At 43.9% G+C, this 18,921-nt stretch overlaps 1 protein-coding gene across 3 annotated transcripts in view; it reads left to right on the top strand.

The window, feature by feature from the left end:
• Positions 1 to 18,921, top strand: part of DGKI (diacylglycerol kinase iota) — a 5,490,864-nt gene that overhangs the window by 922,991 nt on the left and 4,548,952 nt on the right. For all 3 annotated transcript variants that reach the window (XM_044088223.1, XM_044088222.1, XM_044088221.1), the window contains one exon: positions 1,440 to 1,535. In XM_044088223.1, the coding sequence (XP_043944158.1) occupies positions 1,440 to 1,535 (96 nt within the window). The remainder of the gene's footprint in view (positions 1 to 1,439; positions 1,536 to 18,921) is intronic.

The following is an 18,921-nucleotide window of genomic DNA, read 5'->3' as shown; positions in this document are numbered from 1 at the left end:
GAAAACTGGCATAGCTGATAAAATTCTCACATTTAAATTTTAAGAAAGATAACAGATATTAGTAGAATGAAGTAATATTCTGAATAAAGTAAAAACTACTGGAAAATATAGCCAAAATGTGAATGCTATTTCCAGCAGCTTTCACATTTTGTCAACTGGTCCTCATACAGCTGCAGCATCAGCAGAAAGCAGACACTTTTCAGGAGTAGAGATAACATTCATTAGATCAGCATTTTAATGGCAAGTATGAAATTCTCAAGCCAGCAAATGCAAAATGACAGGTCTCATAAGTGATAATGCTAAAGGACATCATCTATCTTAAAATAATTTTAAAAATCAGGACCCTAGTTTTTGCTTCTTAATACATGCCCTGCTCTCATTGATGCTGTATAAATCATGCTGTATAGCTTTGCATGTAGTCTTTTTTTTTTTCAAATTATTGAGAGAGGGTGTTAGAAATTGGTGAAAAAGTAGTCATTCTGAGTAGTGTGATAACAGTTTTATAATAAATTGTGCAACAGATATATTTCATGTTTTCTTATAGCATACAGCTCCACAGAACACTAATAATAAGCTACATACTGTGCAAGTAAATATGCGTCTATATATATAGTCTTATAAAATTGTATATTACACTCAACTAATGGAGCTTCTAAACGTCTTATTTTTATTTTTTTTTTTACCTTACTCATATGAATGGGAATGAAATCTTTCTTGTTCTGAGTTTGTTTCCTTAGAAATCCTGCAATCCCTTTGCAGATGTCATGCTCAGTCAAGTTTCCCAGAAAAGAAAATGGGACAGGTTTCAGAGAATCTATTTCCGGAACATGACTTCATTTTAGTTTAATACTTTCATTATAGCAGAGGAGAAATTGAAATATATTCATTAATGTAATGCTGGTCTGGTATAGACTTTAGTCATGTTTTTTAGAATTAGATTAGCTGACACTAACCAGTTCCTTGTAAAGCCTTTCTAATCACCATTTTGTTGTCATAATTTAAGATTTTTTACTGTTTGATAGTAACTCTTTCTGTATCATTTCAGAGTATGCTTTTACACAGATTTGCATACAGTAAATTAACTTCAATTTGCTGTGTCCAGATACTTGCAAATACTACCTTTATTGAAAGAATGTCACCTGTAAAGTTTCTGCTTTCTGATTATAAATTCAGTTCTACTGGGTTTATGTGCAACAGGTAATATGATTGTTTCTGTATTGGTGGCAGTTCATCTCCTGGTTGCCATCAGATGTTCTGATGAAGTTTCAATGTATATGAGGATGAAAGCACTTAACTTTGAGTTGTCCTTTTAATGATTTGATTAAATGGATTGTAAAGGTTTTGCTGTTTATTTTGGTGGTTAATTGTTGTTTAGAGATACACATTGAAAGGTCCTGTTTTTGGCTGTGGCTAAAATCAGTTTGATTCTTTTTCTACAGGAAAGTAAATGCAAGCCTTTTGTAATAAAGCCCATATCATCACCTTTAATGAAACCTCTCCTTGTCTTCGTGAATCCCAAAAGTGGGGGTAATCAGGTAAGATTCATAAAGGAACCTGGTGTACATATTTTAGATTAATATTGTTACAGAAATGATATAATGCCCACTTGGACAGGTATCTGTTTTCAGACATGACCAATTAGTTCTGGGTAGTTTAAGTGATATGCAGAATGATGTAAATAAATGAAATCAGGAGCAATCAAAGTGATACTGTACAGATCTATTGTTCTGAAGTGCAAAATCGTAAGACTTAAAGTGCACGGTCACTCCATAATGAATGGCCTTGGAATAAATTACATTGTAAAATTGTATTACCTGGTAACCTTTTCAATTCTACGTGAATTATGAAGAAAAAAAATGAGTGTTTACATCTTTTGAAATGAAAAAGACAACTTTCAGCATATGCATTTCTAACAACTACTTTTAATGTGTAGGAAATAGACTTGATTCAGCAGGAGGCTCGCCTCAGTCATCGAGTCTGCTTAGACTGACCCTCTCTTTTCTACCTTCACTGGCACTCAATAAACTTTAGCAACATTTATTCCACTTCTGACTGCAGGTTTAATGTCTCATTGCCTGCAAGAGCAAATGCACCCCACTAGTCAGTTACTATTTTGGTTTCAAAGTTGATTACCTTTATTCTTGTTCTCAGAACTGTTATTAAATATACATGTTTAATCAAAATTATATTTTCTCTTCGTGATATGATTTAGTATTTTAATATGTGATTTGTTCAGTTTTACAAAGAAAAAAACAAAATAGAAAGCACTTGGTTCTGCTTTCAGCTCTCTCTGGTTTGATACTGAATGAGTTATCACTCTGACACAATGGTTTTAGACTGATGCTCCAAATTAATATTACACAAAAGCCAAATTGGTACATATTAGAGAGTGGCTTTGTATGATTCCTACTAGTTCAAAACAAATTTGTTTTTTAAGTTCTTCAAACAACAGTTTTAGTTCATTCTTTGATGACCTGTCACACCTTCTTGAATACTTCCATTTAACATCTATAGCTCCTTATTTTGTTCTGGTGCTAGCTTTTTTAATTAAGTGCCTTACTAATTAATATACACTGTATATTAAAGGGCGAGGTTTACAAAACACAATGATGGTAAGCCTGTTAATCTAGAATATTCTGCAATGGAGATATTGATCACTGTTTCCATTCATCCATCACCCCTTTTTCCCATTTTTGTACATGGGGGTCAGGGTGTCACTTCAACAGTAACAATCATCTAGAGTCGCTGGGTGGCTAGCCCTGCCACAGTAGTTCTTCCACTTCACACACACCTATGGCCAATTTAGAGCATCCAATACACATACTGCTTGTCTTTGGAATGTGGGAGGAAACCAGGGCACCCAGAGGAAACCTATGCAAACAGAGGGAGGACATGCAGAATCCACACAGAAGGCACCCGACCAAGAGTTGAACCAAGAACCGCTTGTTGTGAGGTGACAACACTATCCATTGTGCCATTATGCTGCCCATTTTGATTACTGTCTGTTGCTTGTTATTCATATTTTCAGAACTGAGAGAGATACATGTTATTGAGGAAAATAGTATAAAATGTTATGGTGGGAGACAGAAAAATACACTGTCACTGTCAATGTATAGTACACAACAATGGAAATATTGCAAGTTGTTTTCTAGTAATTAAGAAGATATGCAGTATTTCCATATGTATGGTAATATTTCCAAAATCAAGTTATTTACAAAGTGTAATATGGCATTAGACAAAAAACTTAGATGATGTTGAAGAAAGTTGTCATTGATATTTGTACTTTAACTTGTACTACGTGACAGATATTCTGTGTTATTTATAATCTTAGTTATTCAAATAAGGATATGTTCATATTTCTGTAAATATTTCAGTAATAAAACAAGCACTTAAGAATTTTTGATGCCATGTGAAAGCTCAAATCAAATTCAATAAACCCTGCATGGAACGATTCCCAATAGTGGATATATTTAGATATCACTTGCAATTATGTAGGAATAGTGTTGTTGCCCGAACATGGAATATGGCCGCCGAGTGATCCAGGAAACAGGGCTGGGGAGTGCATGAGTGTGCATACACCGTGCGAACATGGAGGTGTCTGCAGAATGCAAATCACCTCATCTGCTGGTGAAAAACATGCAAATTAGGTGATTTTGTGATCCAGGAAGCAGAAAGGCATCCGTGTAGGTGCCGTGTCTGCAGGAGAAATGTATGCAGTTAGTAACCGTCTACCGGACTATAAAATTAAAACAGGGGCTGTAACAGCCCCAAAAAAGCTTATATATGTGAAAGTAGCCATGCAAATGGCCAAATCTATGGCCATTGAGACTAAAAAGTAATGAAACATATCAAAAATTAATCTTCTTTTTAATACATATGCCACATTTAAACAGCATGCAGGAATGCGCAAACATGTTATTTTTGCAAAAAAATATATATGTAAAATATGAAATTTAAGGTAGGCAAAGTAATTGCATGATAGGGCCCAGCATACAGAGTCATACAATGGCAGGTTATAGTTGTAGCTAAGGAGATGGGGCTTGATGTAGTGCTGTAGTGCTGTATCCAGGGTATACACAATTAGGTGAATGTAAATGAGCCAGTTTATTGAATAGAAAACAGGGTCACTGTGTTCTGTAGCTACTAACCATGGTAGGGCTAGAACTGTATTGATGTAGGCAGAACAAATAGCTAACATCAGAAGGGGGTGTGTCGCACCTTCTTTAAGCTGATTGGTGCTTAGCAGCACCTGTTTGCACTCAGCTAAGCTAAGCAGGGGTGTGTGTCTGAGGCTGCTAAGCTGTGCTTAGCCTTGCAGTGCATGTTTTAGTTGGTTAAAGAAAAGCTAAGCTTGCCCATGTACAGGGGAGGGCCCTTTCTGCTGAGCAATGCTGACACTTGCTCCTCCGGATTGCATGGAACACCACGGGGCTTAGCAGTGGAAGAAATTAAAAAAAAGGGGGGGTGGGATAGCCTGGGAAAGCCATTTAAGCATAAATGACTGATAAGTCCTGTTCCACTGACACTGGCCCATTCAAACCCCTCAATAATAGCTGGCAGGTAGAATATATCATAGTCAGCCAATCACACAGGCTTCATCTGCAGTACACCAGTAAAAGGTATCCATACAAAAAAAGTATCCATACACCCTTCAATCTGATTTTTTCCAGATAATCTGCACCATTGCAGTACACATGTGGGAATTTTAACAGACAAAATGATAGGGGCTGCTGCTGCTCTGCTACATATAGGCTGAGGTCAGTGGTGATGATGATGATGCTGACAATAGGCCCATACTGAGGAGGAGAAGAATATTCAGGCCCAGAGTAATCTTTCAGGAGCTATATCAGCTGGAGATAGTAAAGCGCTACAGGGTGGACAGGGACATACTACAGAAACTCACCAAACTCTGCCACCCTCACCTCAGACCCAGCACCAACAGAGGGGATCCCATCCCAGTGGAAACAAAGATATATGTAGCCTTAAGAATACTAGCTGCAAGTACTTTCCAAAGACCTACTGGGGACATCATTAGGGTCTCACAGGCATCTGCATCCAGGGTACTCTACCAGTTCCTAGATGTCATGCTAACGCATGCCACTGAGTACATTTATTTCCCCAACACCCCTGAGGAGAGGACCAGCAATATGCATCTCTTCCACCATGTAGCACACTACCCAGAGGTACTGAGTGGCATAGACTGCACTCATGTTCACATCAAAGCACCACCCGGTGAGGAGGGTAGAGTCTATGTCAAATGCAAGGGATACCACTCCATCAACTGCCAGGTTGTGGACAATCATCAGTGTGTGTGCTAGCAGCCCTGGCAGTTATCATGACTCCCATATCTGACACATATCACAGCTGTACCTGCCATTTGCCAGGGGGACATCCCATACAGCCATCTAGTGGAGGATGCTGGTTATGCACTGGAACCATGGATGATGGCACCCATCAGAAATGCAAACACACCAACTCAAAAACGTCATAATGAGGCACATGCACAAACTAGGAACATTGTATAGCATGTGTTTGGGCTGCTCAAGTCATGTTTCTGCTGCCTTGACATATCTGTTGGAGCCCTGCAGTACTCTCCAGCCACATGTACACACATACTCATAGTATCTGCCATGCTACACAATATGATCCTGTGGAAACAGCTGTGGCAGGAAGATCACAGGGAAAGGACACACAGCCTCCCACCACTGCCAAGGTCCCCACAGGCACAGGGGACTTGGAGGAGGAACCCACTGAGCCTGTCCCTGTAGGCAGATGTAGGCATGCCCAGTACACCCTGGCCTTGGCAAAGAAGCAATGCATAGCACATACACTGACACCCTAGGAACCCAGGGACTGACGCCTCATGCCGACTCACATACACACAGTAAAAAGGATGCCAGGCACATCACACTACCTGTACCTTACCATGTATAGCTGTGCACTGTGTGCATCCAACAGAGTCAGCCCAGAAGCACTGTCCTCTCAACTGCTGCAGGCACAAAGTAAGACACTCTTCTTAACAACAAATGAATGGGGTAGTAGACTGTGGTAGCATATGTATGGGATTGCTGCATGTATGCAAGGGAATGGAGTGGGCTACCGGGATAGCAGCAAACAACGGACAGCTATGTGGGACAACAGGAATTCTCTGCCAAATACTCACTACCACAGAAAATACAGTAGGCCCCAAGACAGCAAAATCCACTGCACTATGTGAGGGACTTACAAACAGTGGGGTCATAGGACAGATGCATCAATGTCAATGTTGTGGAGTCCCATACATACCTCTCAACCTCTTAGATAAAAAAATCTGTACAAAGCCATAAGGAAATGTGGGGCAAAGGCCCCAAAACAGGGACAAGTGTTAAATATTGGTCATACAAACATAGAAAGTTGATAGAATAACAGGTTTTGCAGTAGCATGAATTCTCTGAAGGGTATGAAGTCTGAAACTCAAATGTCTGTCATTACTTTCTAACTTCAGTCTTTGATGATTTGCCAGTACTTTTCAGGAAAACCACAATTTTATGTAAAATGGACCCAAAATATGAGGCAAACATCTGGACATTTGGCAGAAATCTGTACAGTTGAGAGGTATAGTTCCCTACCCCCGACACAGCCATGTTCCCATAGAACTGCAGTAACAGTTATGTTTGTAAGATAATAGCAGCAAACCACACTAAGTACATACTGCTATAGTATAGACAGTTATATAGGTAGTGGTTCAATTCCCAACAACTCCAATTGTGTGTGTGTGTGTGTGTGTGTGTGTGTGTGTGTGTGTGTGTGTGTAAGTATATTGCGTTGTGACTTTGTGTGTTTCCTGCCAATGTGTGTGCAGTGACAACACATTTTGAGGCCTGTTCCACCCTGTTAACTCCCCATTGCCCTACTTTACAGGGCCTGCTGATGTCATCCACCTTAGATACAGCATTGTACACTCTGCAGACTTATAAGCTCCATGGCATAGCACTATAGTATATACAACTAGATAGGTAGGGGTTCTAATCTTAAGACTGCCAACTGTATGTGGGTGTGTGAAGCATATCCCCTGTGGGTGTGTGTGTGTGTGGGTTGGTAATGACCCTCTGTGTTGTCTATGTGTGTGCAATATGCAGACATGTATATGCCCTGTGAGTAGCTTCCACCCACAATGACCCACATGTATGAAGGCATGAATGCTAACTGCCGCCTCCCACATATGTAGGTACTGCCTAAAGCTGTGGCAACTGTGAGTAGTGTGCTGTCTGTCATTGACCCACAAACTGATGTTACAGTAACACACTGCAATGGGGTCATACACCAGGTATGGAATGGTGGCCAGGTCCTGTCCTCCTCCTGAATGCAGAAAATAGTACCTTCATACCATATGATGAGGACATGTACCCACTATTTCCCACATCAATGGCAAGCCCATAAACACAGAAACTGCATTGACAGATCTGGCTACTCAGATTGACAACACTGTTGCATTCAGCCATCAAGTAGTGGCAGTGGTCAGAAAAGGCTTGGACGTGGTTCACTCCAAAGGTAAAGGGACTGCATCCAGACAACAGGTGGACATTATCTCTGTATAGTCCTCAGTCAGTACAACAATACATTAGCAGCATGGGCAGTCTGGTATTTACCTATGCAGACATCTGCTCCAAATTGAAAGGCTGTGTTAACACCCACAAAGGTTATCCATGACCTTCAACACCTGTTCCATGCAGACAGCCTTGAATCAGTACTGCCTCACTCGGGATCGGACAGGTTGTCCATAGGTGGGCTGTGGCATGCCTAGATGCCAATGTTGTGCACAGCCCTTCAACAGCTGCTCTATATATGTCAGTATAACTCTGTGCACATTACCAGCATGACAGGCTTGAATCACATATGAGACTATGACACAGCAAAAAAAAAAATAAATAAATACAGCTGGAGAGACAGGTTTGTCTCCTAAAGGCTGCCCTGTCTCAGGAATGCACTCCCCAAACATGTCATACAGAGTACCATGCAGACCCTCATCAACTGCTTCAAAGTTGAGTAGATGGGAAAAAATAACATCTGTCCCAGGGATCCAAAATGTGTCCAGCAATGCCAGGGGCAACAGGTGCTGATCGATGATTCTGTTGGGGATAAAGTACTGGCTAGGCTTTTAAGGGAGCCAGGGCCAGTACTCTAGTAACCTCCTCTGTACCTATGAACCTATGATCCTACGGAACTCCCAGGTGACATGTATCAAGAGTAGCATGCTGTATCAAGGGGTATACATGCAAGGTTACGCTGTCTACCCCTATTGTCCCTCACACACTGTTCCATGCCTATGCACCTAGGTAAACATGCACATATGCAGCCGCACCTTAGCAATGAAAAGGTCTCTGCCTTGCTACTCTGCCATCCTCAGCTCCCATAATGGCAGCAGCTCACCATGACTTAGACACACAGACACATGGAATGGAAACAGAATACGGTCTGTGAGGCAACAGTCAGTCAGCACTACTAACAACAATAAAGCATCATGGCACAAAGATGCATACACTTTGATGTGTATGCATGGCAATTGGCAGTAGACAGCACCTTACAGGGCATAATGCTACTACACTACAAACTGCCATTACCTGTACTATATTCACCTTGTGCATCAGACACATATTAGCATGTCCCTGCATCAATGGTATGATTAACAGGGATGTGGCACAGGTATCATCACATGCACAGGGTGTAGTGTAGGGTTGCCAAAGGCCTAGGCTCTGCCATAAAATTGATACTGTGTGTGTGTGTGTGTGTGTGTGTGTGTGTGTGTGTGTGTGTGTGTGTGTGTGCATGTCTGGAGGGGTGATGGTCAGCTGGGCCATGAAAAGGAGCTGTGTGCATCTGTCGGTGACCTGCATGTGACAGTGATATGCCAGTGTGTGCATGCACACAGTCAAGCCACGAGGCTATGTTGGACAGCTGTGAGACCATACATGGCAGAATGTACAGTTCACCATCTCCGGCCATGAACACAGGAACTGGTTCTGCCAGGAGTGGCACTGGCAACACCGTGCCCAAGGCCAGATGTGGTACTACTTCCTCATGGTGACCAGTGTTTGCTGGGTCTGTGTCCCTCACAGGTCCACCCAGGACCATGTGCCCATGGCCTGCCACATTGTGGTGTAGACAGCACCCTCCCTTCTGTAGTGCTGGTGGTACTGACACTGCAGGAGTGTGACTGTGCATGGCCACATGGTCTCTCAGCTGATGTTGTTGCTGACCTACTCCCACGTGTCCAACACCCAACTCCCACCACATGTTCAAGCACAGACACTGCATGGTTAAGGACTGACAATGTCTCACCCCTCCATCTATCCACTACATCAGCAAAATGACATAAGGCATCACCAATGCCATGGAGGGAGTCATGCATGACAGGCAGTGTGGCATCCATGACCCTGAGCATCCATCTGGTGTACCATTCACAACATGCCTCCATGATGGACCAAAACATGCATCCAGTGACACATGCTGTGCACCTCTGACAGGGGCTGGATGGGCAGCAGTCCTCCATCCAGCACCCCTGTCAATCTGCCTGTGTGGGACCTCAACAGCTCTCTGGCTATGACTAGTGTCTACAGTCGCAGATGCAATAGTTGCCACACTCCCCTGTTCGATGCCACCACCCTGTGATTGCCCAGTATCTGTAGCTGCTGGAGACTGGGTATGTGTGGACATACTGACTGTGTGCGGGGACATTCGGGGTGGAAGTGGGATGTCAACCAATGGGATGAATTCAGCCCCCCAACATTCCGATCTGTGCCTGGCAATGGCCACCATCATCATCACCTGTGAGGGGAAGACAACATGACTACATTAATTCCTGCACTATAATGTTTGCTGATCCACACACACACACACACACACACACACACACACACACACACACACACACACACACACACACACAGGTGAGGTGTCACAAAGGCATTATACAGACCACACCTTCTGACTGATGCCATGCGCAACGCACAATCAGACCACAACAGACACACTCTGGACAGGCCCTCAACAGCATGCAGTGTAACTACATCCAGTTAATGCTGCTAGTACTATACACTTGTGAGATACGTGACAAGTCGAAGTATGTGATGGACCTGCACCTAACACACAATGCACCCATTTACACAATAGTAATGCACTCCTGTATAGGTGTGGCTACACCTATACAAAACTGTGTGCTAATGTGTTACAGCTCCTGCAAATATGCTACTGTGATTACCACTGTAATGCAACTGCAGTGAACCCCACCAGAAGTGAACATGCATCTATTGCAATATGGCTAAGCTTAACAGTCAAGTGCATGGCAAACTGGCAGCCATTAGCATGACTAGGGTATAGGTGAGCCATAACATGACAGTTCCATATTCAATGGCTGCAGGTTGATGTTCCCCAGCCACACCAGCGGTACCTATAGATTTGTGGGGAGAGGTATTGTCAGCACACACACATGTGGCATTGGTACAGGATAATATGTGCATTTATCAACATGTACAGTACAAGCTGTGATGCTATCCAAATTGCTGACAATCACAATATGTGTGCACATGTGTGCATTACAAAACCCCACCGACAAATGCAGATTGACCTGACATATGCATACAGGTATGCAGAGGCTGTCACTATGAATACTGCGGTATTAATGTGATAACCACTGGATGCTTACCTGGATGCTCCTCAGGTGTGGAATCTGTGCCACCCATCTCCATGGCATATGTACTGATGGTTTCCTGTGAGCTGGTGGCTCAATCCAGGTTTGCCAGGAACTCCTGTGTGGCCAAGAGTGGTGGTGGTTGTGTAGCAGGCCCTCCCCTTGTGCCAGCACAGTCCCTGACCACAGTTGCAGCCCTTTGCCATGCATGGTGCATGAGATCAGTAGCACGGTGTCGGGCCTGTTCGTAGCTCCTGTCCCAGGAGCCCACATCATTCACTGTTGCTACCAGGTCTGCCCACAGTGCAACATGTTGTTGCTGGTTATGGCAATGCCTTGACAACAGCACCCGGTGATGGAGTCTCAAGGCATCAATAAATGCAGGGGTCTCAGCTTCTGAGAAGGGTTTGTTGGAACGTCTGCACATCCCACCTGAAAAACATGAACAGAGGAACACATCACATGACTGCATACACTGCTCACCATTATGTACAGACCCTGCACATCCACTTTTGCCAGCACTATCCACCACTAACCACCAAAACATACCCCCACTATCTAGCAGCACAGTATGTCTGTGAGTATAGGCAACACTGGCAATACAGCATGCATTGGCCCTTGATCCTAATGTTTCATGCTACTTGCAGCATGTGCTATGAGGTAGTGCAATGCATGTACCTGTTTCACCTATTACTGTTTGTTCATAGCCTGTCTACCTGGTCTGCTGTGGTGTCAGCCTCCTACTGTATTAGTAATCACCTGGTCTGTAGGCCTACCCCTGAGGTCTCCCTGCCCTTCCTCCCTCAGATTCTGGAATATATGATTGGACAATGTCCTACAGTTTCCAAAGCCAGTGTGGCTGACATGGGTGTCCTGGCACTGTGTAATACGTGCCTCACATACACAGATGGACAGCCATCTATAAACACCACCAAGGAACAAACTATGTGGGACATGCAATGACAGTAGGAACCAGCAGTCCATGCTCTCTCCCTGTCAAGGTGGCATATCTGTCCCCAAACAGGTTGTCAACACAATCAGTACACCTCACACACCACCCACACCTACACAACACACACAAGCATCTGCAGTGGTCCTCAACATACACATTCACAAACAAAAGGGATCCGAGGCAAAGACACACATGAATGCCACAACCATACAGAGCATATAACACACATGGCCACACACCTGTGTCTCACCGCCATGCAGGCGTCAGCCCATGTCAAACATGTTACACATAGGGGACTCCTGTGGAGACAGACTGGTGTGCCTCTGACCTGGCTGTGTATGTGGATGGTCACAGTTACTTGTGTGTCATGTGACAGTCTCTGCCATGTTGCATACGCACTGCTGCCTCTCACCAACAGGTACTGTCATGGGTCTGTCACAGTACATGTTGGTGTGCCTGACCTGACATGTCTGTCCCTGGACTATATGCAGTGAGACATGAGTGAGCACAGTGGCTATGTGTCCCAGGCAGGTATGTCCCTAGCCTTACACACCATTATGCTGTTACCCAGACCGATGCCACAATACAATCAGGGAATGATTGCCCTTAACATGTTCACATTTATCCTGTGATATTCCAGGGGTTCCAGTACCTGTGAGTCTGGAATGACATGGCAAACAGACCACAATGCCTCCATCTGTCTTCACTGGCCTTCATGTGTCTGGCAGTGGTTTCTGCCAGCCCCATAGTGACTCCATTAGTAAAAGTGATGAAGTTATCACTACCAACATACAAGTGTCAGTGCAGCACACATTGAAGGCCGTACTGCTAAATGCTACAGGTGTACACATGACTTTGACCTCATTGCAAGGAGTCCTAACCTTGGGAACTGCAGACATCTGTGCAGTTACACAGACCATGTTTCAAAGCTGCAGAGAGCACCCCAGCCTTACCTGGTTAACCATCCTCTCATACATTCAGAAGCCAAACTGTAGCTGGTAATGCCATGGGACATGGGTTTCCATATATATGAGACACATACACACCTCCACACTGTACAGGCAATAAGATACACAGGAGACACTACAGGGACAGTTCACCATTGCCAGCACTCACCTATTCAAATTACAGCTAGCTACTGGCCACCACATGTGATCAGGATGCCCATATTCCCTATATGGACCTCATCAACTGTATTAGAATTTGGGTCTGTACCATGATCCTGGGTCAGTTGAATGACCCTAACATACATTGTAAGACATACCGATGCCAACAAACAAATGGCCAGGGAGCCATCAACAGTGGAAGTACAAACACCTTGGTGTGGCCAGTGTCATCCCCTGTGGCAAAGCAACCATCATGCGGTCACGTTTTCAGTCACCATCTCCCACAATACCCATCTAGCTAGGGTCAGCCATACATACACCTCCAACATGGAATACATCCTCCTGGGGGGTATAGACAGCCTCACAGCCCCCAGCCTCTCATTAAGGACTGGCACCAATATCCACACATACACACAAGCGCTATTTGTGCATTTGTATAGATGCATGTAGTCAAATATATCCGACAGGCCTACATCATCCTCTGCTTGGATATGGATATCTGTCTGGTGGACATCTGCAATGTATACTGTCCATAACAGGGATGACATACCGCTGTTCAAGAAAAAGTAGGGGCAGGTGCCCATTTTGAAGCAATGTTTCCTTAGCGTGTTAATGAGAATGAGATCAGTCCTGCAAACCTGGACAACAAACACAGAGCTTATGTTGTCTACATCCACTACAGACAGTCATCTCCCCTACTGCACATATGTCTGCAACAGCACAGGAAGCACCTGCAGCTGCTCACTTGTGGTACTCAGGGACACCAGCTGTTGGTATAGCATACTGGATGCCTGACAGAGTTGGTGTAAGCTTCATCCCCTGTCTTCCCCATCAGCACATCAGGATATCCACAGTACCTTCCCCATCTCCTATATGTAGGGAACAGGTCACCACCGCCATGTAAAAGTCATGGTATACATCTGCCAAGGGAGCCTATCACATCACAGAATACATCCTACATGACCCCAAGCATAACCTTGCAACACTATGAGGAACTGTATTCAAAGGAGGACTGACTACCACCTTTGTCCCAGCTGTTTTATGGACGACACTGTCACCCCTTTAGACTAAGGTGGGGCATCCCCCACTCAGTCACATGGTAGACCCAGCAGCCTAACTAGGCTGTTCTGCAAGGCCATAGCACAGTTTATAGTGAACCTCATTAACAAGGACATTGGAGACCTGCACACACTCCATCACACACATTAGACTTTGTCAAGGAAGGGTTCATGTCTGTTACACTTGGTGGACCTCTGTGATACAGTCACCAAAGCCATGGACCAGGTGGGTGACAGTGCAAACTGCCTAACTTGACCTGGACAAACTCTATGACAGTATAACCCACATGGCCATTATACATATAACACTCCCAAGAATGCTTCACACCATATGTTACCATAGGAGTAGCAGACCGGTGCGCTGACATGACCCAGCTATTCCACATAGGGGAATCCACCTCAAGCGGTTGACCCATAACTAGGTGTGTAACCTGTTGTTCCATGTTTGGGCCTCTGTTATGTGTGATGTACACTTCTGAGGTGCATGTAACAGCCATTAGCCTATGTCCGGCCATGCCTGTGGATGACTGCATGCTATGTGCTGTCACCGGATCCCTAGTGATGTGGATATCTGCCTAGGGGGGGTCTCACACAGATACATGACTGTTGCAAAACACATGGCCTCAGGCTGCATACCACGACATGCAGTGACAACCCCTTTGGGAAGAGTGACATCCCCACATATTATCACAGTACTAACAACATCTTAGGCATGCAATCAGTCATGAGGGAGCTGTGGACACAGGTCTTTGGCAACATGACATTTCAACACAATGTTGCTTCCATTGTAAGATAAACCTTCTACATGGCCCATCTCATACATAAGGGTATGTCATCAAGGGACATGGGGTATAAACATCCTTATACCCCCCCCCAATGAGGCCCATTAGTGTGTATAATTCCCTGTTCATCATTCACATTAAACAGCACATGCAGCAGCTGGGGACATCAAAGAGGTTCCCCACCAGGGAACACCAAGGCATCAGACATCTGCCATACACCGATAGCCTATAAGGCCAACCCTCTACCCAGTTTTATACATACTCCTCAGAGGTGACCTCAGTGTTGCATGCAAGGCAATTACGGACTCCACATTGCTGGAACTGCTGCACGAGTGCAACTCATGCTCCACTCTGTTAACACACACACACACACACACACACACACACACACACACACACACACACACACACACACACACACACACCCTCAACCTGGCATGAGACATGAACTGGGCATGTTGGCAGCTCAGATGTGTGTCCCATACAATCACCCTGCGGTGGAATGGGCACCCTGTCCACATCAGGTAGGGTAGCTATTTACACCTTTGCAGGTGTAATCTGGATAACTAGATGGTTAACTGCACATACACCCTTGGGATATCACCTGTGTCCCTGTTGGACTGGGACATCAGGTGCTGCCTTGCATACACATGGGCTAACATCTGGCCTAGGCATATGGCTGCTCAGGGCCCATAGCCTAGTAACCTTATATGGTACCAGGAATACCAGATATGGCCTGAGTGCTGAGACAGACTGTGTTGTTATGTGTCCACACCCATCACTGCCATCGACTGTTGGGTGTCCCTTATGGGCAACGTTACAGTACCATGTCACCCACCCTACATCCGACAAATAGGTGAGTGGTACTACAAGTGAATGTGGACATTCCAGCAACATCTGTGTTACACAATAACTGAGAGCAGTGCGTATGTGGTGTAGGGTGTCCTCCTCATAGGTGTCTGACATCTGCAGTATCCAGAGGTTTGTGGAATGTGTACATGTACCTGATAGATGTAGAGCCTCTGCTAGACAAATGTGGATTTCCAGACACCAGTTGGACAATATGTAATGGTTGTCCCCAGAGTTTGGGGAATGTGCCTGTGACATGCCAGACCCCTGGGAACACAGTAATGGTACATTAATATCTGGTACTGTATTCATTCCCTTACATTGTATGCTCAATATGTATGCACTGCTGCTGAGGCAGAGACAGTGTCCCCTCACTACTACTGCCTATAACCTGCTGTTCTGCTGAAGGGGGTCACCAGCTATGCTAGCCATAGGTGTCAGGCAATGAGATACAGGTGGGGAGTACACAGTGACCTAGCCAGAGTATGTCAGTAACAGTCAGGGACACCTGGACAATCTTTGAACTAAGCCTGTTTGACATTCACAGACTGAGACGGGCTCACTGACAGTACATGATTGATATGCCAGCTGTATCCACCAGTACTTACTGTCAGTATTGTACAACAGACAATCCATTAGCAATCATATGCGAGATGATCATTGCTGGGGTGACTTAGGGGCCAGAGCTGTGATCTATGTCACTGCAGATAGAGCCATAAGGGATGGCCGTAGGTGCTGGACAGCAGACTAACAGCAACATGTCAGTCCAAGAAATGCTGTTGAGACCTATTGCTTAAATTCATATTTCCCATGACTGCATCCCCCCATCTGCATTCCATTACATGCTTAATTCTATGACATACCTGATATATTGCTGTACTCCTTTGTGAGAAGAAATCCAGTTGTAGTCTCCTAGAGAATCTCAGCCTGTCTTCATGAAGAAAGTGTCAGACCTATTTACTATAGGCAGCAGCTTGCCTTTTGTAGGTAATGCTCAAGAACAGATGATTGCCTGTGCACCAGTCTGTGACCCCCACTTGCTAACTGCATCCAGAACAACTGGGTTGCATTGCCATTAGCCAATAGCATGGGAACACAGTGCTATAATTAAGGCCTTCATGTAGGATTTGGCCCTTTTCCTGACCTGTGAGGAGGACATTATCAAAGTGTGGGAGCTACAGCATCACAGAGGGTATGTAGAAATGCTGTTCACTGTTTGGATTGATGTGTTATGTCCACAGTTTTGCATGCTATGTTTTGCCATTTTTAACAGAGCTTGTGATTCTGTGGCAGGTTACTGTTTAACAATGTGTGTTGGGCTCAGTAAGGAGATAGGCAGATCTGAGTGTCATACATCCTTTTTATCTGAATGTGCATGCTGCTTCAGTTGATACTGGTGTATCAGCTGTGTATGTTTGTAGGGGGAGACTGTGACACATGTCCCTGTCACCTGAACATTCCCCCCAACCCTTTATGTGTGGATGTTGTGTGGATGTCTTGTTCTAGGAGTTTGGGAGGCATGGTAGGTCTGTAGCAGGTAGCTCAACATGCAGCTGCATGTGTGGCAGGCCACAGCTTTTGTCTTCTGGCCAGGAGTCATACTGGGGATTGTGAAGACACTGGGGGACAGCAAGCTGTATATGTCAGTGAGGGAGCAGTGTCAGCTGTTGTGTCATAGCATGGCCAGGGTGAGAGTACCCATTACAGTCCAGGTGAGGCATGTGCCTGTGGTAGATATGTTAAGTAGTAGTACCATCCATAGAGTGATAGGGGAGGTTTGGGACACATATTGATATTTGTGACATGTGTCCCACCCTCCAGGCCTTTGACATGCTACTGTGGGTGGCAGTGACTGTGGTAGCAGCAACCAGTTCTGCTGTACATTGCAGGGCTCAGTTATTTCTAGGTTGTATTGCCAAGCATGTAGTTGTCATGCAACAGACTGGACCGTCGGCCTGAACTGTGAGTGTCCAGATGTCAGACATGCTAGGAATGTTATAGATAGAGCTACTGATAATTATAATGGGAGGTGTAGTTGCAAGACATACGTGCATGCATACAGTATGTTACACAGGATTGGCATGAACATGTGTGTTTGGATGGCTATGGCACGTGGCACTGACCTGTCTGTCATGCTTTTGTAAATTCAATATGCAGGTCCTGTTTGAGCAGTGCTTAGCTTTGCTTTGCATTACTTAACTATGGGCAAACTACAGTTGTTGTGTCTTTCACTAAAATAAAATTATTATTAACAGAATTTGTTCATTAATAATAATTTATTATAATGTGTAGCTATTTTACTTTATATCACCTAAACATATGCATTTCACTGCATTATCTGGTAGTATAACTTTAATGTATTGGACACTTGTGTGTAACTGGGGCTTTTATACTCAGGTCTCCACTAAATATGGGCTTCTAGTCAAGCTGGACTAACTCAGTTAACAAATGTCAATGTATACATAAATAAAAAATAAATGTAAAACATTTTCCTATCGCATATAAAAAGCTGGACGGCCTGTATTTGAACCGTGCATCTACTGCACACGAGGCTAACAGTCTAACTATTCAGCTACTGAGGATATAGTGATTACCACTATACAGTTCCATATAGTTCTTAGATAAGTTTAAGCACTGTTGAACAAAGCTCCACACTGCACAAACCCACTTAGCTATGCTTAAACATGACCTTTTTCATTAAAATTGAAAACATCCGGTTTCTATTTTTAGCTCTCTGGCAGTTGTTTCTTGCTAAGCACCACATTGCACTGCACAAATACAAACTAAAATAAATAAAAAAAATAATAATGGCCAATAACATTTTCACATTTCATTTCAGTGCCGTATGGCACTCTGACAGTGTAGGCGGTATGTTACGGACACTGTAACCCCCCCCCCATATGACATATATAATTAAATACATTATTAAGTGTCCAAGGATACTTTACATTAATTTTTTAGTGCTATATGGCACTTTGACAGTGCATAGGGTGTGTTACAGACAGTGTAACACACTCCCCTATGTGACATATATAATTAAATACATTATTATGTGCCCGAGAACACTTTACATTAATCTTTTAGTGCCGTACAGCACTTTGACAGTGCAGGGGGTGTGTTACAGACACTGTAATACCCCCCTCTGTGAAATAAATAACAATATTAAAAATAAGTGTCCCAGGACACTTTACTTTGAACTTTTAGTGTCATACGGCACTTTGACATTGCAAGGGGTGTGTTACGGACACTGTAACACACACCCTCTGTGAAATATATAAGTAAATTTATAAATAACATCCTTCCCCCTCCATAACCTTCACCACAAATATCACACAATTAAAAAAAATACTCAAATCACATCTTATGAAACCTGGATCTGCCCATGTATAACATGACTAACACCTCATTGCTTAATCCACCCTGTTTGTCTTTCCTCTGCCACCTATAATTAACCCAATACACAATATAGGTCTTGACCTGTACACAGCTAACCTGGTAGACAGAATAT

This window comes from Protopterus annectens, chromosome 11.part0 (genome assembly GCF_019279795.1).
Source record: "Protopterus annectens isolate FY-2018-M chromosome 11.part0, PAN1.0, whole genome shotgun sequence".
Lineage (NCBI taxonomy): Eukaryota > Metazoa > Chordata > Ceratodontiformes > Protopteridae > Protopterus > Protopterus annectens.
Note: the sequence above shows the minus strand (reverse complement) of the source record. Positions and strands in the feature narration are given on the sequence as shown.